The sequence below is a fragment of the Paroedura picta genome, chromosome 12 (genome assembly GCF_049243985.1).
Source record: "Paroedura picta isolate Pp20150507F chromosome 12, Ppicta_v3.0, whole genome shotgun sequence".
Classification (NCBI taxonomy): domain Eukaryota; kingdom Metazoa; phylum Chordata; class Lepidosauria; order Squamata; family Gekkonidae; genus Paroedura; species Paroedura picta.
In genome coordinates, this window is record NC_135380.1 from 40,995,631 (window position 1) to 41,017,929 (window position 22,299).

Consider the following 22,299-nt stretch of genomic DNA (forward strand, 5'->3'; position numbering starts at 1 on the left):
AATGTCAAATAGCTTTGGGTCGACCAGCAATGACCAGCTTGAAGTGAGCATGGAGAAGCAAGGACATAAGACAGACTACCAAATGTAGATTAGTCTGATCTATCGACTTTTCCAGTAGCCACTTATGGCTGTGAAAGATGGACAATGAAAACAAATTAGACAAGAGGAGAATTGATTTGTTTGAACTTTGGTGCTGGAGAAGGATATTGCTGGCTCACTTATGTTGGCCACATCGTGCAATCCAACTCACCAGAGAAAGTAATTATGCTGAGATTGGTCAGTAGTAAAAGGAAACCAAGCCGACAAAGAACATGATGGTTAGACACAATCAAAATAAACACCAGTCAGAGCATCATACAGTTAAAAGAAGCATTGTAAGATTGAAAGACGTGGCAACAGTGGTGCCATGGGATCACCAAGAGTCAGCCAGGACTGAATGGCTAATATCATCATCGTGTTATTTAATTTTTCTATCTTTTATATTCAAAGAGAAAGAGCCATTTTCCCTTTGTAGGAAGAGGCAGGAAACAACTATGTCCAAAAATCGACAAACTCCTGCTTATGCACCCACAAATCCTGGATTAGGACACCCAATCGGTGGGTCCATGCACAAGATTGCATTCAACATTCTGGATTGCAGGATTTATTTATTCTTTTTATACCACACTTTTGTCCATTTTTGTCCACAATGGAGATGCAAAGTGGCTTACAACTTTCTTCTCTCCTAGGTTTATCCTCAGACATCACTGGCCCCATGGCAGGGTAGGGATTTGAACCTGCTTCTTTTACAGCATGGCCCAACTCTCTAACCCAGCCTTTTTTTACCACTTAACCACGGAGGTACTGAACTATTGTTCAGGTTTTCAGGTAACAGGAAGTTATGTCAACTGGCCACACCTCCATGCTACAATGCCTAGAAGTGTGATGAGCCTCAGCCACAAAGGTTTAAATGGCTAGGACCCCTCCCTTCCCACCCCCTCCAGGGCCAAAATTGGTCACTTTGACCGTCTATGCATTGGGAACATCACTGCCCCAGCTCCCGTGCAGGAGCAAAAACCGGGGGCAGATGAGGGGCACCAGGCCAAAGGCGTGGGTGCAGGAAGAGGTGGGGCAACCTGCCACGACAAAAACTCCAGCCTGCAGCCCGGCATGAAACCTCCAGTGTATAAACGGTCTTTCAGAGGGGGTGGATCAACTTGCCCAAATAAGGGTGGAATTTTTTTTTTAATTTAAAAAGCTTTTCTTTCTTCTTCACTCGGAGCCAGAAATGGCAGCCACAGGGTGGGAGGGCTCTCCCCGGCCGCCATTTTTAAAAACCCCACACCATGGTCCTATTGAGGGACCTTCAATGTACCATGGATGGGAAGCCCTGCTCTAACTGTCACACCACCCTGGCTTTCGGAGAGAAATGATGCTTGATTTAGAAGGAGCTGGATAAATGCATAGTTACAAACTTGAGCAGTACCAGGACTGACTATTCCACAGTGGAACAAGGACTGCACTGAACAGACTATGAACAGTTCCAAGGTAGCTCATGAAGCAGAATCTGCTTCAGTTCCCTAAATGACAACAAACTAGTTTCGCTTCAGATACCTGCAGAGGCCGGTAAAAGCAAAGGAGCGAGACTTCTGCCCTTCCATTTTCAGACAACTAGCCAGAGTGAGAGGCATCTGCAACATTCCAAAGTCTCTCTCTATACTAATCATGCATTTTATCACTGCTCTTATAAATCATAGAAACCACCACAAAATGCAGCTGTCTACTTAAAAAGTTACTAAGCAAAACCAACCCAAATTTGTAACCGTGGAGGTTTAACAATCAAGGCCAGAAGGAGGAAAACTGTATGTCCAAGACAGATTTCTCTGGGACCATTCACTTTGAAATAAAGGTAAAGTCTGTCTCTTTGGGAACTCGAACACTGAGAAAAAGGCAGGCCCCTGACCAGTTCTATGCACCAGAGGTTGGACAAGTGATTTCTTCCCAATCCATCTCATCTCTTCATGTAGGTTTTCCAAAATCTGCCAGTTGCAGACAAGAGGTTCTGGATTTCATCCTGAGCAAAATCTGCTGTTGCAGAACAGTCAAAGAGTGCATGCAGATTTCCTCAGAGTGATCAAACGGTTGAGGAATCATAATCATTTTGATTTGGCCAAATGCATCATCTTCCCTTCAGGAAAAAACAATTTCCGCTAGTTTCCAGGGAAAGTGCACAGCTCTGATTGGCCAGTGTTTATACCCTCACATAGCCATATCCCCTTGTACCCCCACCCTGGACTCATTTTGCAAATTTTATAAAAACCAATTGCTCTCTTTCCAAACAAAAATGGCACTTAAACTTGCATATAGTTTGAAAAAGATCCTGGCAGACATTCTGTCTAATGCGTAGGAGGGTAGGGCAAAAGGGCATATTCAGAGGTACATACGTCTGTCCAAAGCAAAGGGACAGAAGCCGAGTAAGTCCAGAAGAAAAAATAAACAAAGTTATCACCACCGGCTCCAGTTTCTATGTCTGTCTGTTCCACTAACTCTACGTTCTGAGTCCCTTGTGCTGCTCCGGTCTTGTCTGGGAACTGTATCATCCTTAGAATACAAACAGGAGGGTTCTTTGTTTGAAACCAGCCCTTTCTCCTCATGCTGAAGTCTCCCCAGGAATTAATAGGCGATATCATCAAGGAAATGACCACGTTCAAAGTGTTAGCATTCCGCTTGCAGGGTGATTTTACCAGTGCACAGGATCAACCTTGAGCTAGATTGAAATTTGGCATACAAGTCATAAGTGGATATTTCCCCCCCTCGAACCATAACAGAAAGCCTTATACACAGAAAGCCCACAGTTCTACCTCTGAGCTATGCATGCCCCTCTTCCCAAGGCCTCTGTAAATATTAAGGAGAGAGGAGCAGCGTCCTGTTACCCCCATCTTCCATAACTGCTCCCCTAAAAGGGCCAGGACCCTAAACACCTTGGCAAAGACAGAGAGAGAGAGAGAGAGAGAGAGAGAGAGAGAGAGAGAGAGAGAGAGAGAGAGAGAGAATTTTAAGATTATTTTTATCATGTCATTTTCGCCAGCAAGCATAACACTATGGCAGAGGAACTGAAGGAAGAGAAACTTGATGGTTCTATCCCAATGCCTCATATGTTGGTTGAAGTATTTAGCACATTGTAAAAGATAGGAACTAATTCACATTTTAAAAAACCACACAGAGATCAGAGGCTGTTTCCAAGCACATTGCTTTCATAGAGGCTCAAAGACGCAAAGTTAAAATCAGAAAAGACTTCTGCCAACTTACTGGATTACCATCGAAGCCTGGTGGCCCTCGTTCCCCAAAATCACCAGGGAAGCCCTAAAGAAAGGGAGAAGCAGGGGAAAAGAACACTTTGGTTACAAAGTAGGACAAGACACGATTATTCAGAAGCTTAGCAAAAATGGCTAAATAGCCAGTTCATTTGTTGGTTTAAATATTTATACTTTTCTTTCTTATGTAGACCCAAAGCAACTTATCCCTCCTCCTCTTTATTCCGACAAAAACCCTGAGAGAGCAAGAAAGTTGTCAGACCAAGGTCACCCACACCGATTCCGCACAGGTGGAAAAGGCCGGACTGGCGCCTGTATGGATGCGGGGCTAATCCCTGCATCCACATGATGTTGGCGACGGTCCAGCCCCCTCCTGGGCCTGGCATGATTTAGGGCTCCCATTGCTCAGTCTGCTGTGGAAGCCAATGGGGCCCATTCAGCTGCAGGCCCATGTGAACGGCATCCCGGCAGGGACAGAACATGTCCTACTCTGTTCCACGATGCTTTGCAGCACTGTGAGGTCAAATGAGGCATTAAAAAAAATTGCATGAAGCTGGGATTGCATTTTGTAGGTAGTAATCCGGGGTGGACCTAGTGGACCATCTAAAAACATCCCCCATGGGGATGCAACAATTGGTGAGGCACACAGCTCCCGCCAGCGGCAGGGCCGCTACCTCGCACAATCGGTCCCAGTGAGCTTACATAGTAAATTGGAAGATTTCAAACTAGGTTCTATCAAATCCTCATCCAGAGCTATAACTATTAAATGTTGCTGTCCTGATCTCATTTGTTCAGAACACCGAGACAAAAAGTGGGGGAAAAAAGAGCTGTGTCCACAAGCTAGCGTCATCTAATCGTGAAAGTTATGGAAATCCCACAGAAACCAAATATAAAGAGAGGGCAGCCCAGCCAAGTTGAAACCAAGACCTGAACTCAGAGCATCTTCAGGATGGGTCGCCACTGAAAATAGGCCCTCTACTGTGCTGGCACCTCTTTGCATGAAATACATAATTCTGCCCTGGCTTATTAGCCTTTGAGCAAAACTATGTATTTCCTGCAATTCCATGACAAGTTTGAGAATTTTAACAGATTTCAACAACAGAGGCTGTGTTCTAAAGTGACAAATTGACAATTGGACTGAAATTTAACTTTTTCCTCTTGCATCATTTGCTAACAAAATCAGCTATTTTCATTCCAGGGACACACACATGCTAATAAGAAGAGCTGATCTGGGGGGTTTGTACCCTGCTTTTTCCTACTCAAAGGAGTCTCAAAGTGGCTTATAATCCTTTTCCCACAACAGACACCCTGTGAAGAGACTGAGAGAGCTCTGAGAGAGCTGTCACCAGCCCAATGTCACCCAGCAAGCTGGCTGTGGAGGAATGTGGACTCAAACTTGGTTCTCCAGGTCAGAGGACTGCTCTTAGCCACTATACCAAGCTGGCACAGGCAAACTTACATTTTCCTCCAGTGTAGGTTAAAGTAGACGTAAAAGTAGTGAGTTTGGGGCAAACAGGCAAGAAGAAACCATTAAGCAGCCCTCTTTCTCTGTGTCTTCCTATGAAGTAAGTATTGTTGAAGAAGAAGAGTTGGTTCTTATATGCCGCTTTTCCCTACCTGAAGGAGGCTCAAAGCGGCTTACAGTCACCTTCCCTTTCCTCTCCCCACAACAGACACCCTGTGAGGTGGGTGAGACTGAGAGAGCCCTGATATCACTGCTCGGTCAGAACAACTTTATCAGTGCCATGACAAGCCCAAGGTCACCCAGCTGGCTGCATGTGGGGGAGCGCAGAATCGAATCCGGCATGCCAGATTAGAAGTCCGCACTCCTAACCACTACACCAAACTGTGCAGCTCTACAATAAGTAATTGCCTTTTGAAATCAGGTAAAAGCTTTCCCCCACCCCGGTGTTAGGAAGGTACCTATTTTTGTCTGTTTCTGGGCTGACTCTTACGAGATGGATGTTTTGTTGCGGCGGACTGGTGGAGTTTGCTTTTAAAATTTTACTACATTATTGTTGTTTGATAATTCCTAATCTGCTTTCCAGATCCTGTGGCTGAGAAGCAGAGGAGGGATATGTTTTAAATAACTACGGGACAACTCAGGCATTCCCTCGCCAAGCCACAATGGCCACAGGGTGATGCGCCCATTTGTATGTCTCCTCCTCCCAAATGCTCACCCACACCAAAACTTGGCAGCAGCCTAGAAAGACAAAAGGGAAGAAAACTGTCATGCTACCAAGCAATTGCCTTAAGGCCCCGAGCTCCATCAGGGACAGGCAAGATGGAATATTGAAACATTGTCTTTAATAGGGTTGCCAGCTCTGGCTTGTGAAATACCTGAACTTTTTTTTTGGGGGGGGGGGCAGAGTTGAGAGTGGGTGGGATTTGGGGCCGGGAGGGACCTTAGTGGAGTATAATGCTATGGCATCCATCCTCCCAAGCAGCCCTTTTCTCCAGGGGAACTGATCTCTGTAGTCTGGAGATGAGCAATGATTCCAGGGGATCCCCAGTCCCACCCGGGAGCTGGCATCACTAATCTCTGAGGATGAGTCAAGTGCTTTTCTGTTATGATTAAAACAGCTTTTTAAAAATTCAAACACTGTCTGGGCCACGTTCTTGGATTGTTATGCTGGGCCATCCACAGTGGTAGCTGTAAGGCAGATCCTGTTCCCACTGGCAAAGAAGGTAGCTTGCTCCTACTCATCAAGGGAACATTTCTTCAGGAAAGTCAGTAAGGAAAGAAGGTTTCCCTTGTGTTTGCATAAGACTGACATGGAAGAATGTAGCATCTTTGAGCGGCAAGGGAAGAATGTCACAGCTCTCGGCAATATCAGTCTGTGGGCAGGCACTCGTTGCTGGACTTCACTGGACTCTAAATATTTTATGGATTGCATAGCTTCCCATATTTTGCAGCTGATAGAGACATGCACATGACATACTTAATTTTTTATATGCAGGATCGCTACACAAATGGTTCTCTCACTGTTTTAATTTACCCAGCCATAACTTGCTCTGTACCCATGTGAAAGCAAAAAGGGAACTTGCTTCAGGACTAAATAATGCTTTTTTTTAAAGCATCAGTCTGTAGGTTAAGTAACTATTTGAAACACACCTCAGCAGTTCCAGAATGTTCAATAATAGGCTGTACACATGGTGTCTTAGGGCAGGGGTAGTCAACCTGTGGTCCTCCAGATGTCCATGGACTACAGTTCCCATGAGCCCCTGCCAGCGTTTGCTGGCAGGGGCTCATGGGAACTGTAGTCCATGGACATCTGGAGGACCACAGGTTGACTACCCCTGCCTTAGGGAGCCAGCTTGGTGAAGTGGTTAGGAACAGCAGCTTCTAATCTGGCAAACTGGGTTTGATTCCCTGCACCTCCACATGCATCCAGCTGGGTGACCTTCAGTTTGTCACAGCCCTGATAGTGCTGCTCTCAAAGAGCAGTAGCATCAGGGCTCTCTCAGCCCCACCTACCTCACAGGGTGTCTGTTGTGGGGAGAGGAAGGGAAGGCGATTGTAAGGTGCTCTGAGACTCCTTCTGGTAGAGAAAAGCGGGGGATAAAAACCAACTCTTCTTCTAGTGTCCATGTACACACGTGTACTAGAGACACAATCAAGGATGTGATCGAATTTCCTAGGCTCCCTGGTTCAAATCAAGTATCCATGTTTTGATTTTGTTGCTCCCTTGTGCAAGCCAAACCCGAGACGCTAGTTTTCATTTTCAGCTTCCTCCAACAAAATCTTTCCCACAATGTGTATAAATAAGCATCCTACACATATAGCCCGCATTTCCCACTGAGATTTAATGATGTATACTGTGTGTATAAGCGCATAGGGAATAGATACAAGAAACAAATTAATGCCAGTTACAAAATGGGTATACTAAAAAGTGTTCACCACAACAATGAATGGAAACAAACAGGAAATGGGAAAAAAACTGATAATTCTCCTATTCCTCCTAGACAAGACGCATCTATAAGGTCACCAGCTCTGGGTTGGGGAAAACCTGGAGACACTGGGGTGGAACTTGGAGCTGGCAGTGTTTGGGACAGGGAGGGACCTTAGTGGAGTATAATGCTATGGAGATTTACCCTCCAAAGTGGCCCTTTTCTCCAGGGGAACTGTTGCCTGGAGATGAGCCATAATTCCAGGGGCCCCCCTGGTCCCACCTGAGGACTGGCATCCCTATGCATCTATCACTTCCACTTTAGAGAAAAGGCAGCAAGCTGAACCCTGACAAATAAAGCAACAAGCACTGACACCATTTTAATAAGGCAAACCCATAAGGCCCAGCACAGAGATCTACCAGTGAACATCCCAGGATATTTACCAGAAACCAAAACCTCCCAGATTGCAGAAAGATAGTATGACAACATCAAGCAAAAACCTGGAAAGGAATTGCCCAGGTACCAGAAACCTGATTTTTGTTTCCCTCTTTTTTTAAAATGAAGAAATGTACAATTCCCCACCAGGGTTCTAAATTGGTAGAGTCCGAGGAACCAGCACAAGGACTTCCTGATTTGAGAAGTCATGGTGATATCACCTGTTGATGTTCACGTAGGGTTGCGCGCTTCGGACGCCGAAGCGGCTGTTCCAGCTCGAAGCAGCCAGCTAGAACAGCCGCTTCGGTGGTCAAAGTGCACAACCCTAATTCACAGAAACCGTAAACAAACAAAATGCATTATTGACACCAGATATGTTAAAAAAATCCTCCCTCCCCTCAACCCTCCCTCCCTTCCCACCAACTACCTGGAAAATTGGTGAGCAGAGCTAAAAGGCACAAACACCAAGGTAAAACGAGGCATGGATCGGGAACAAAATAACGCATGCATTTTATTGGCATCTAAGACCCAGCCTCAGCTTCAAGCCAATCAATGGTTTACTGAATTTGAGAACTGGAACAGATGTTTTTCTTTCATGACTGATGCTACTGTATTGTAGGATTTGGGAAGGGACATGAAGAGTCAGGGATGGACCCTGACAGTCAATGACTGGGCTCTGACCACTCCTCGTGACTTTTCCTAATTATTCAAGTATGCAAAATCCAATCAGGCAAATTCATATGTGGAATACTGCCAGTGCATTTCTTACATGAGGAGGTTCTCAGGAACATACATGTTTGGATTCTCATCAGGAAAGTTTTAAGCACATGCATGCTCAGTTATATAACAGCCCTTCCTGGGATTGTCCTGCTTGTGGGAATGCAGCAGTTTCGCAGAACCAGGTATGAATATTCCTCTGGTTCACACAGTCCTGGGTGCCATATTAAAGCTCGTTCACTTTTGCACCACAAACAATATGACCTTAAATCATACAGTGGCTATTTGCCATGTGCAGCTTCATTGAATGGACTCCGGGGAATGGTAGAGGACAGGAAGGCCTGGAGAATCATTGTCCATGGGGTCGCGATGGGTCGGACATGACTTCACAACTAACAACAAACAACAACAACAGCTTCATTGAGGGAAGCCATAATCTTTGGTTAGATTTTGACCGTGCCAGTTGGAGTTGGCTATCAGAAACAAGCCACTGTGAACAAATATATCCTTCGGTCTGTTTGTAAATTCTGACCTGACAGGGGCTGTTTTATGGGAAGGAAAACAGGCTTGAAAAAATCCAAAGCAATGCACTGAATGAGCCATTCTCAGCAGCCAGAGATCCCCATTTATGGAGCTACTGGGAAACTCTTCTTTCCCAAATTTCTGGCAACTGCTCTTTTCATCCGTAAACTGATCTTGAAGCCAGTGGCAGATAAGAGGTAGGTATGCTGCCATTTTTAAACATGGCGTGCTGACTTATACCACCCAACACTCTGCTCTGACTGACAGCAGCTCTCCAAGGTCTCTGGCACAGAAAGATCCTTTCCCATCACTGATTACCTGAGATTCTTTAACTGTTGATGCCAGAGATTGAATTTGAGATCTTCTGGATGCAGGCAGGTTCTCTACCACTGGGCCATGGTCCCTCATTCAGCAGCGGTCATGAAAAGACTACAGGCATACAAAAAGGTGACCATCTATGCACTGGGAACTTCACTGCCCCAACTCCCATGCAGGAGCACAAATCGGGGGCAGATGAGATGCACCAGGCCAAATGCTCCCCCAGGTGGGTACAGGAAGAGGTGGGGCAACCTGCCACAACTAAAACTCCAGGCTGCAGCCTGGCATGAAACCTCCAGTGCATAAACGGTCTTTGATATAATGCCTCGAAATGCCAGGACCATATAATATTGGGGTGGGGGGTCATTTTAGCCCTTAATGTCTTAAAGAATGGGATGCTGTTGCTGCCCTCCACAGTCAATCCAGAATTCCACTACACATTGGACCGATGGTTCAGCTTTCAGGTCTGAATGTTGAATGTGATCTTGCCAATGAACGCTCCCAAACAGCAGTAAGATGGAACCTGCTGAACTTTGCAGCCCTTGATCCACTTCCATTTCATCCTAGTTAATACCTAACTGATTTGTTTTACAGACATTCTCCCAAGCTACAAACATGTCAATCCCTTTTGTGCATGACAGAACGAAATGCAGTTATGTCATTGGTTTGCTATCACAGACAAAATAAGTTTTCCCCCTACACTCAGGGATATCACTACTATAACAATTAAACAGGAAAAGGGGGGAAAAACAAAGACTTATTTACCCCTTCACTATTGATGTATAAATATTATTCACTCGATTTTTTTAAAGATCTGTTTCAACTTTCAAACAAGAAGGGGCAGATCTATGCCTTAGAAGAAGAATTGTTATTTATATCCTGTTTTTCATTACCCCAAAGACTCACAAAATGCTTTACAATCTCCTTCCCTTCCTCTCCTCACAACAGACACCCTGTGAGGTAGGCCGAGCTAAGAAAGTTCTAAGAGAACTGTGTCTGACCCAACATCACCCACCTGGCTACATGCGGAGGAGTGGGGAATCAAACCCATTTCCCCAGGTTAGAGTCCACCACTTTTAACCACTACAGTTTACCGTGAAGTTTACCACGAAATCAGTTTACCGCAAAGCCACAATCAAATGAAGTCACGGACTGTATTCTGTCCATGATTTAATCCTGGTTTGGGGGCAAAAGAACAAACCACATTTTTGTCACCTGAGTCAAGGCACAACAAACTGTGGTTTCTTGGGAACAGGGTGGTCTTCCATAGTTAAAGTGCACACACAGGGAAGGAGAGGGCACCCAGGATGCCAAGTCTCATTCTTGGAATAGACTCACCACTTTATTTCATGACACCTGAACTCAACCTGTTACCTTCATTGTCAGGAAAAAAACCCCAATCTAAATCCTAATTCAGGGGTAGTCAAACTGCGGCCCTCCAGATGTCCATGGACTACAATTCCCAGGAGCCCCCTGCCAGCGAATGCTAATCCATGTAGTCCATGGACATCTGGAGGGCCGCAGTTTGACTACCCCTGTATTGTTCCTCAGAGGCAAAATGATATCCACTACTGCCTAGAGTAGCCGTTCTCAACGGGGATCATATGGGCCCCTTTGGAGGGCCTGGCGCATTTGAAGGGGGCTACAGACTGGCATATGTGAGAAGGAGGGCCCAAAGCATTTATGGGGAGCCCTGGTAGCTGAACCAATGAAATACCCTCTTTGTCATGACATCATTAATTGCTAGAAAGTTCAACCTTTGTCAAGGGAAAGAAAAAGAAATCCTTTGTATGTGCTTATGCGTTAAAGAAGAAAAAAGGAAAGCACGTGCTTCTCTTGGCTGAATGTTTGCCTGGCGTATATATAAGACAAGGTACATCAAGTATAGTTAGTTCAGTCTTAGTTTAGGTCTGTTTTAGTCTAGCTCATTGTGCAAGCAACCAGCCTCCAAGTCGCCATGGGACCTGAGAAAAGCCCTTAAAAGGGGTATGGCCAAACCAAACATTGAGAATAGCTGGCCTAAAGCAGTGGTCAACAACCTTTTTGAGGCTGGGGACCGGCAGGGCAACTGCCCGCCCGTGCATGCCGTGCATGTGCGGCCGTGCCCGCGCATAGCGCATGCACGGCCATGCATGGCGCATGCGCAGCACTATAGCACATGCACAATTTTGGCCGCGCATGGCGCATTGGCTGCCCGGCCGCGCATGGACAATGCGCGGGCGCGGCCTAATTCCCTCTCCCCCCTCCCGCAGTAAGAAGCTTCCCTGGGAAGTTCCCTGGGAAGTTTTTTACTGTGGGGGGGGGGCGGGGAGAGGGAGCCGCGGCCCGGTGCCAAGACCTTCGCGGCCCGGCATCGGGCCGCGGCCCGCGGGTGGGGACCACTGGCCTAGAGGATCTCACAGATGCTGATACAAATATATGGTCGCAGTGTGTATCAAATCAATACACTCTCTCACTGTTGCACTGCGTTCGGCCTTATAAATGGGAGCATTAATCCTCGTATTCCTGCAAGCTGAGATTTTACCAGTGAGATTTACAGACTCTGAAAATCTGGCAGTTACTGAAACCTCCTTATCCAGGAGGTTTAAAAAAAAAATTCAGATGGCAGTCCACTGCCAAAGAGCCAATCAAATTCCCCCACCTCCTTTTCATTACAGGAATGAAGGATTCATAGCTTTAAATTCAGTAGAACCAGTCTATCATGAATCACTTTGATGAATGCAGTGTGGACGTCAGAAAGATTTGAAAGCAGTGGATGATTATATGCATGGAAATTCTTATTTCCATCCTTGCCTTCAACTTCCAACATGAGATTTATTTCATTTTGATTTTTTTTTAAATCTCCCCTTCTTCCTCCAAGGAGTTCAGGGTAGCATGTATAGCAGCCTCCCCCCATTTGACCCTTGGGAAAAAAATCCCTGTTAAGTAGGTTAGGCTGAGACGTAATAGTTGGTTCAATGGGGACTGGAACTCTAAGTTGTAGTCCAAGACCCTAAGCACTGCAATTCATTCCTTTTGATGGGTTTCTTCAACAAGGTTTAAAGGGAGGTTTTTCTGAGTGCAACCTGCAGGCTTCCCTAGGCTTTCCCAAGACAGATCAAAGGAAGACCTGTGCTGGCAAGGGCTCATGGTAATTGTAGTCCAGCGACATCTGGAGAGCTAGTTTGGCCACCCCTGCAATAGAGAGCTATGGCATAGGGATGCCATTCTCATCCACTCCCATACTTCTGGTGCCATAGCAGGGGCACAAATTTAATCTATCTATTAATAGGAACAGTAGGATTACACAAATATCTGGGAGGGCCCATATCCAGCCAGTGCTGAGGCAGCTGCATTGACTGCCAGTTGCATTCTGGATCAAGTTCAAGGTTTTGGTATTAACTTTTAAGACCATCCGCGGTCAGGGCCCCACATATATAAGGGACTTCCTAATGCCCTATGCCCGTGCAGGGCCTTGCACTCTGCAGGTGTTAATCTGCTGGTGGTCCCCAGTTCACGAGAGGTATACCTGGCCTTGACCAGGGCCAGGGCCTTTTCAGTCCTGGCCCCAACCTGAGCTTGAATGAGCTCCTGGAATAGCTGAGGGCCCTGATGGAGCTTTCACAGTTCCGCAGGGCCCGCAAGATGGAGCTCTTCCACTAGGCATTTGGTAGAGGTCAGGGCAAGTAAGGTCAGAGGCTCCTCCCCAGCTTAGCTGTGTCATCTGGCACCCCATGGACATCTCCTCTGAGGCACTTGGGGAGGCTGCTGAGCGGTAGGGGTGGGGGGGATAGACTTTTTTGTTGCCTGGGTGGAAATGTTTTAGTGGGGTGTGTTTTATTATTTTACTGTGGGGTTGATTATTATAACTCGCTGCAAGCCAGCTTGTTGGGAGCAGCGAGTAATAGAATGAATGAATGAATGAATGAATGAATGAATGAATGGATGGATGGATGGATGGATGGATGGATGGATGGATGGATGGATGGATGGATGGATGGGCGGGCGGGAGGGAGGGAGGGAAGGAAGGAAGGAAGGAAGGAAGGAAGGAAGGAAGGAAGGAAGGAAGGAAGGAAGGAAGGAAGGAAGGAAGGAAGGAAGGAAGGAAGGAAGGAAGGAAGGAAGGAGGATCAGGGTGGAGTATGACATTATAAAAACATAAAACATTAAAAACCAATTTCCAGCACCACATCATTCACGAGGGAAGAAAAAAGAGAGGGAACAATAGCCCAGGTATAATTCCCAGATGTTAAGTTGATTGAGTAAATTAGATAAATTTGGATGGGTGAATTTGAGATGGGGTGGCGAGCAAACATTAGGTATTCTTCCAGGGCTTCAACCATAAACCAACCGTGGAGAAACAATTCTGTTTTATGCGCCCTGCAGAACTGTTTAAGATCCACAAAGTTCTGATTTCACTGGGCAGAGTTCCATCAGGCTGAGGCCACGGTTAAAAAAAGCCCTGGCCCTGATTAAGGCCAATTTAATTTTGCTCACTTGATCTTAATATTTTGGCGGGACATAATGGCAGGGGTGGATACAGTGGTCCCAAATTAGCACTTTGTTTACTGTCAACAGGCTTTTATAGACTTGTTTTCCTCTATACTAGGCTTTATTAGAGGGAGGAAGACTAAAGATCCGCCATACCTCTTTGGTTAGCTGCAAACATAGCTTGCCCTTTCCATCTGCCTCCTTTCTCAAGCATCCTGCCATTAGAAGTAGAGAGTGAGCTTTGTACAGACCAAGATACCTGCAAGGTGCCTTGGCAGCTGGCCTGAGGGAGGGGGAAAATCCCTGGAAGCTGGCCAGATAGGGAAAACACCTCCACCATGTGCCTGAAGATGAACAAGACTAAAGAGATAAGCAGAGGCCTTGAGCTGACTGGATGGTTTTATCAAACTTTGTACATAGTAGTTAATTAGATAAGGACCTAATTGGGGCGTGTTATTCTGACTGCATAAAAATTGGTACCCAGCGTGTCTCTGCGTGGACGCTGGATTTCATACATGACACAGTGCCACCCCTTTTAATGCCGCAGCTGTTAAAATGGTATTTCATAAAGAATTCTCTGGCATTGTGGATAATTTGGATCTCTCGCCACAATGGGTTAAAACGAACCTGAATTCCCTAATGATGGACGTATCAAGGAGAGTCAAAGCAACAAAGGATTCTTGTGCCTTTAGATAGCGGCTCAAAACAGAGTGTTGGCAGGGGAGAGCTTGTCGTTCGGGGCTGACAAAAGTTGAACCAATCTCCTAATCTACACAACTGCTGAAAGGCAAAAAGCCAGAAGGAAAGAATATGTTTTCTTTGTGGGAAAGGACTGTATTTAAACCTTTGAAAAGACATCAAATATTTTTTTTTTAAAATGCTGCCTTCAAATTATGATTGCTTAAGTAAATCTGAAATTAAAGTAGATTTTAGAAGAAGAAATGGGTAGGCATCCACGCGCACATCCACCCACCCCTCCAAATGAGTTGCAATTCTTACTCTAAAGAGAATCGACCAGAATAGTATCCTCTCAAGTCCTGCCCTCAATGCATCAGGATGTGTTTGTTTAGCCTTTAGCGATACCAAACTGAAAATAAAACAAGCTATCACAAAACAAACAGCATTGCTCGACAGCATATTCATTAAATGCCACTACAGTGAATGAAGCGCAGTAAAAGACAACACCGCACAGCTGCACATTTTATCATCCAGATTTTGATCCATGAAATTTTGCCAGCATGCAATAGCCACTACCATGCATATATGCTCAATAACTATTTGCGGAAGGGTCGTGGCTTAGTGGTGCAGCCTCTATTTTGCATGCTGTTCGCACAAGTGGGATAATGTACCTTCAGAGTGCTTTTGAAGCTGGATTTTCCTGTGCAGAACAGGAAAATCTACTTCTAAAATGCATTGAAAGTGTGTTATCTAATGTGTGCAGAATGAAAGGTCCCAGGTTGAATCCCCAACATCTCCAGTTCTGGATCAGATGGGAGGTGACATGAAAGGCTGAGATCCTGGAGCCTCTGCCAGTCTGAGTAGACCAGCCTTGCTTAACTTTTTACCACTGAGAAATCCCTGAAACATTCTTCAGGCTTTGAGAAACCCCTTGGGGGTGCTCTCTTGGGAAGCAGTTTGTTTATTCAATGTTGTAGCCATTATTATAAAATCAAAAGGGAAACTAAAATAAAAGAACGATGAACACAACAACAAACATCGGAAAGAATATACCATATAATAAATACACACAATAAATACAAAAACCCAAGAAGTCCAAACCATAAAAATTCAATATAGAAAAAACAAATATAATTTCAGATCTAAATCCCCTTGACATTTCTTCTTCCCTCTGAGTCTTAGCAATGATTGCACAGGGTCACTCTGGACAGACTGGGGCTATCCCTCCCTCCCATCCCTCCTTTGGCCTGCAGGTCTCTCAGACACAGGCAAGAGCAGATTGCAGCAGCTGTGGCAAGACGCAGGTCACTGTTTGCTGTTCTGCCTGATCAAGCACCAGGAGCCGCTAGAAACAAAACAGCAGCAGCGGGGACACAAGAGTGTAAGGGCAGGGGCACAGTTGGCTGCAGCACCTAGTGGCAGGCAGCTGCGCCTTTGCCCCGGATGGGTTCCCAAGAAGCAACAGGCGCAAGGAACACTGCTTGCTCTTGGACGAGGCCTGCCAGACATTATCCACCACCTGGAGCTAGCCCCATTCAGTTAGCAAGCTTTACTGCCAAGCTTCTTGTTTACTCTCCACTTGCAATGTGCACTAGAGAAAAAAACGCACAAATGCTGCCCTTTCATGTGCGGCTGTTCCGATTTCTGGGCAACCATGCAAACAGGAAAGCCATGCAGCTTCCCCACTGGGCGCCATCGGGTTCCCAGCCTGCAGAGGCCAGCGAGTGGCAGGGGAGAGGCCCGCAAGCAGCTTGCTGGCATCTGCGTAGAGAGGCCTCTTTGCCATCACTACCACTCCAAAAAGGGAGAGAGGGAAAGCGTGAGAGAGAAACGTGTTGTTGTTTTTAAGGGAAGTGCTGGAGAGGAAAAGATTTTTCTTCTACCTTGAAAGAGTAAGGTCAAAAAACTTAAATGGAGAGAGAAAACCTTGAGAGAGAGAAAAGACACGGGCAAAACTGCTGAAGAAACACCGAGGTGTGAACAGAGCACCTACCAATCCTGCATTTTCCCCTTCACCCTGCCCAGTCCAGTCATGGTGTCTCAGCCTGCCTGCCAAGTAACAGGGCCATGATAAATTCCCCTGGCAAGAAATCCGTCTGGATGCCAACACAAGCCAGATCGCCTTTAAAGGCGGGGGTGGGGGTGGGGGTGGGATGCAGATGGCTTGATGGACATTCATACAGATTGGACAGCAAATACTAAGTACGTTGAAAGCATGATGAAAAAGCAAAAAACTAACATGTCATGCCGGTGGAAAGCTGAAAGGTGCTGAAAGAGCCAATGCAGCTGTGGTAGGGAAGAAACTGCATGGAGTGGAAGGGTGGGAACTGGGGGAAAGGAGCAGATGGAACGATGGGTTGGTGCCTTGAATTTCTTTCTTGCATGGCTACCCGCCAAAAAAAAAAAATAGCACTCAGCACTCAGGCATCCTATCTAACAGGTATAGAACCGTGGATTCCTCAACGTGGACTCAGAAGAAAAAAGGAAATCACGAGGCACAATCTATCCAACAGAGCACTGCTTCTTCTGGCTTGGTGATCCAGATTGGTTGTGCAACCCCATGGAAACAACCGAAGGTAAAAGGAACACTGGCAAGCGGGAAGGAAGAAAGAGGGAAGGAGCATGAGACGCAACCACCAAGGACCACACTTTGGGACACTTAAGAAAAGAAGAAAAGTGCACCCCGCTTTGAGTCAGTCGGCCTCAAGCAAATGCCTGGTGGAGGAGCTCCCTTTTGCAGGCCCTGCAGAATAGTGGAAGTTCAGGCTTGGCCCTAATCTCTTAAGGTGATCTCTTGCCTAGGTGATACATATTACTGGCTCATATTCATGGTGAAATGTGATAACTGTGATATTTTGTTCAGATAACATCTCACTGTGCCTGAGGCCAGAGATGATCAAAGCACCTAGAATTAGTTGAGGGCTCCCCAATAAAATGGCAAATATCTCAATACCCATTACTCTTGGAAGCTGCCCCATCCAGGGCCAAGAAGCAAGGCCAAAAGATGCATCTGCACATGGCTTAGGTATATTCTGTACTGACCCCACATCATAGAAAAAGGAATCTACAAGGCTTTTCTCTTCCCCCTTGAAGTGCTCAGCAGCGTGGGAAGGCGAGTTTCCATCGTCAACAGGGACTGGGCACTCAAGAGTTAAAGCCTGCCATCTGCTTGACCCCAATCCAAATCCGGATCCAGTGCACTTGTAATTTGCCTTTTATAGACTAAAGGGTAGTCGTGATCTTTAACAACTCTGCTTTGGCCCCACAACATACACATTCCAGAGATGCAAATAAAAACCAAATATATAAATTATGACTTTAAAAAAGAAATCGCAAAACATCAACAGCCATAAAGCCCCATAAGTATGTGATCAGTCACAATACAGGTCCAGTTTATGGCCAAGTGCAACCATTTACAGCATTTACCCACAAAGGCAGTCTTTAATCCAGCAATGTCCTTAATGTAGCATTTACCAGCCAGCCAGCACATTTCTGACAGCGTGTGACCTGCCCTTCCGCTCAGTGCTGAAGAAATTTACAACTTGGGCATTTAAACTTGGGCGTCTTTTCTACAACTGATCAAGTTTTTGGAATTGTTGTAGACAGAATCATCTACCCTGCTGGGACAAGCCCAGGTTTGCAGGTTGCTTGACACCAGCTCTTGACTGAGGGGAGAGAGATACTGAGAAGATGCACAGACCTTGCCTTGGGAAGTGAACCGCATGAGATGTTGCTCTTAGGACACCATTATGGGAGGTGGTGGCTCAGCTGTAGGCCTTCAAAGTCAGACATGCCTGCAGATGACCAACTGTTTGGCTCTAATTTTGCATCCGGGAAGCCCCAAAGGGCAGCACAAGAAGAGAGGGAATGATAAATGGCCTTCCTATCTTCTGAGAGAGAGAAACAAAGAAGACAAAGCATTAAGGCATATGCTGGCAGGGGCTCATGGGAATTGTAGTCCATGGACATCTGGAGGACCACAGGTTGACTACCCCTGCATTAAGGCAAAGCTGTATGGTTGTGTATGCAGACAGTCTGTTCAAGAGCTCCAGTATGCAAATGAAGGGTCCTAATGTGACCAATGAGTGACTTGTATTGGGACTCTGTTGTAGACCAATCAGACAGCTCCGTTAAGGGCCAATCGAGTTCCTTGGTGGACCAGCTCAAATGTACGTAAGTTCCTATGTTTGCTGTTCGGTGTTCTAGTCAGAATCTTGCCAAACTCACAAATATGTATCACGCCCATTCTCAAGCTAAAGATTGAAGGGAACTCAGATGACTCTCTGTAGCTAGCAGGCAGCAGCTGTATCTGCCCTGATCTCAGCCGTTCTGCCATGCCACCACTAATGTGGTCTTGCTTTTCAGGAAACCTTGTGGTACGGCATGACTGTTCTACCAAATTTGCCTTGGGCCACTTTCAATTACAGACCTTTTGTTCTGAGTCACATCTGCCCCAGCTGAGTAGAACAGCCAGGCAGACTAACGTTTTAGGGCAGGGTTTCGTGAAACCCTGGGGTCTCCTGATGGAACGGATGCACATGGAGGAACGGTTTCCTGAATGGGCGGGAGTTAATTAATTTTAATATATCCTTTAAATTTGTTAAACATTTCTTAGGTGATATGACCATATATCAGCGGTTCTCAACCTGGGGGTCATGATCCCTTTAGGGGTCAATCGACCCTTTTCCCAGGGATCGTCGAGGCCGCTAACACCGCCGCCATAGTGACCCAAAGGGGTCGCTGCTTAGGAAGGTTGAGAACCAGTGCCACATATGGTCATATCAACCCACTGACCCCCTCCCAAGATGGCCAATGAGAGGCTTAGAGGGGGTGGGAAGGGGAGAGGCCCTGGAAATCTCCCATACAAATATTAACCAAGACTGACCCTGGTTACTTTCCAGGATCTGACGAGATCAGGCATACCTGGCTATGCAGGCCAAGGCTCCCTTCAGATCTGAATGATTCAAGGGCCTTAACTGGCTGCCGTCACTTAGGTTCTAGGGAAAGTTTGGCCAAACTATGGCTCTCCAGATGACCACGGGCTACATGAGCCCCTGCCAACTGGCCATCCTGGTAGGTACTCATGGGAATTGTAGTCCATGGACATCTGGAGAGCCATCGTTTAGCCACTACTGTTACTAGTGAGGACCCAGCTCACATTCCATGCTCACCATTCTTTAGGCAGAGCACGCCCTCCCATATGGTTGGATTTGAGGAACCGAAAACCCAGGCACAGTAAACAAGAAGTGGTATGTTAAAAATATATATAAGCAAGGAGATGAACTAGAGAAAAAGTAATTAAAATTGGGCAGCATTAATACAACAATCACAAAGTTTGAAGTGGGCCAGAAATCAACAATGCTCTCTGACACAACTGCTTCCATCATGCCCCCCAAAGAGCATTGGGGCCAGCTGACCAAAACATGCTTAGGATCCCTGGATCCCTGGACCCAAATAGGCGAGACTGGCCTTGACCAGAGCCAGGGCCTTTTGAGACGGCCCCTACCTGGTGGAACACTCTGCCGAAAGAGATCAGAGCCCTGCGGGACCTCAATCAGTTCTGAAGGGCCTGTAAGACAGGGGTGAAAAAATTGTGGCTCACAGATGTAGTCTATGGACATCCGGAGACCCACAGTTTGGCCACTCCTGTTATACACTTTCTGTTAGAGTTTTGCCTCCCTCACAGAAACTGGTGCCTGTTTTCATCCCCCCCCCAGCCCAATCATAAAGCTTGGAAGGTACCTGACAAATCTAGGCCTATCGCAAAATTTAACGAAGTCCTCAGGACATTGCTTCCATGACACACATCCTCCGTGCAGAAAATAACCAACAATACCAACAACAAAGCCCTGGAAACACCCAACTAAAATCTTGATCCTCCCCAGCCTCTCCAGAGCTGACATGCAGATGGAACATTCATAACCTCCCAAGTTACTTCCAAAGCTGTGGTCACCAACCCTTTCTTAGATCAGAGTACTTCTGAGCAATAAGACATATCCCAAGCACCCTGTCGACAGGCTATCAAGTTTTGCTCTGTCCCAAAAACAGAACATGAACTAAAAAGAGCACCAATAATGGAGATATCAGTTCAGCTGCCCAAGAAAAATCCTATAGAAGAAAAACTTGTATTAAAAAAAGAATAGCTTACAGCAGATTTTTTTTTGGAGGTGGGGGGCAGTAGTGTCTTTCCCTGGCCTTTCTAGAGGATGTGCAAGCTACTCTGCAGCAGCCTACAAGCCACTGGTATTCAAATATACCCAAAACTGAACACAGTACTCAAAGTGAGGCCGAACCGGAGCAAAGTAAAGTGGTATCATCACGTCCCATGATCTGGACACGATACTTCGTTTGATACAGCCCAAAATCCCATTTGCCTTTTTAGCCACGGAATCAAACTGTTGACTCATGTTCAACGTATGGTCTACTAAGATTCCTAGATCCTTTTCGCACATGCTACTGCCGAGACAAGTCTCCCCCATCCTATATTGGTGTATATGGTTTTTCCTAACTAAATACAGGACTTTACATTTGTCCCTATTGAACTTCATTTTATTCAGTTTAGCCCACTTCTCGAGCCTAACAAGATCATCCTGTATTCTGATTCCGACTTCGGTTGTGTTTGCTACCCCTCCCAGTTTAGAATGCTTTAGGGTGATCCTGCATTGAGCAGGCAGTTGGACTACATGGCCTGCATGGCCCCTTTCAACTTTAGGATTCTAAAAGGGAAATGTTGGTCCCTTTAAACTGCTTGATATCCACATGACCTAATTGTTGCCAAATCACAATTTGGCCGAGGCTGATTTGGGCAGTTTACATTAAGGGGAAGTACGATTCGGACTGGATTTGTCCAAAAAATGTCCGATTCAACACTGATTTACTTTTCAGACTATCCTAAACGAATCACACATGCCTAGTGTCTCACTCTGGTTAAAGTTCTTTCTTCCACTAGAGTAAAAAAAAAAAAGTTATCTGGCAGATGCCTCCAAGAATCCTGGCAGGCTCCTCCTTAATCTTGGCTCCTTATTCCAAAAAGAGGATTTTTATTTTCCTGTTGGCTCCAGGTTGAATCTGCTCAAGCTACCCAGCCCTTTGGTCTTGTCTGAGAAAGGCCTCCTGTGCCAATTGGCTCTTAGCAGGTGAGCTGATGCCCAGCGGACTCTCCCCAAGGGTGTGGAATTTACAAATCAAACCAATTTTTAGCGAAAGGGGAAGGAGAACTTGTAAAATAGACAAGGAGGGAAATACAGAAGAAGAAGAAGAAGAGTTGGTTTTTATACCTTGCTTTTCTCTGCCAAAAGGAGTCTCAAAGCGGTTTACAATCACTTTCCCTTTTCTCTCCCCATAACAGACACCCTGTGAGGGAGGTGAGGCTAAAATAGCTCTGACAGGACTGCTCAGTCAGAACAGCACTATCAGGGCTGTGATGAGCCCAAGGTCACCCAGCTAGCTGCACATGGAGGAGCAGGGACTCAAACCCGGCTCGCCAGATTAGAAGCTGCCGCTCTTAACCACTACACCACGCTGGAGACTTTTAAAAATTGAAAGAAAAGGTATAGCAAAAACAAACACACACCCCAGCCAAAAAAAAAAAGGAATTATGTTGATCTTATTGGTCTTGAATGGCCTTTTTTGTAAACAGAAGTCTCTTTCTCTTTCCCAGACGGTATAGGGCAGGGTTTCTTGACAGTCCCGGAAGGGTTTCCTGAATGGGTGGGAGTTAATTAATATTATATACATTTTTAAAAATTCGTTAAACATTTATCAGGTGATATTTCCATATACGGTCATGCCAACCTACTCATCCCCTCCCAAAATGGGCCTGGGGGGGGGGGGAAGGGGATGGGGCCACTTCTGGGGTTTCTTGAACACTGAAGATTGTTTCAGGGTTTTCTCAACGTTAAAAAAGTGGGAAAAGGCTGGTATGGGGCAGTCAAGAACAGCCAAGAGCCAGCTGGCATTTGAAAAGCTCCTCAAA

The 22,299-nt window shown here is 45.9% G+C and overlaps 1 protein-coding gene across 4 annotated transcripts in view; it reads right to left on the bottom strand.

Annotated features, from left to right (window-relative positions):
* COL27A1 (collagen type XXVII alpha 1 chain) overlaps positions 1–22,299 on the bottom strand; it is a 356,512-nt gene that overhangs the window by 195,679 nt on the left and 138,534 nt on the right. For all 4 annotated transcript variants that reach the window (XM_077305314.1, XM_077305312.1, XM_077305313.1 and 1 more), the window contains one exon: positions 3,289–3,342. In XM_077305314.1, the coding sequence (XP_077161429.1) occupies positions 3,289–3,342 (54 nt within the window). The remainder of the gene's footprint in view (positions 1–3,288; positions 3,343–22,299) is intronic.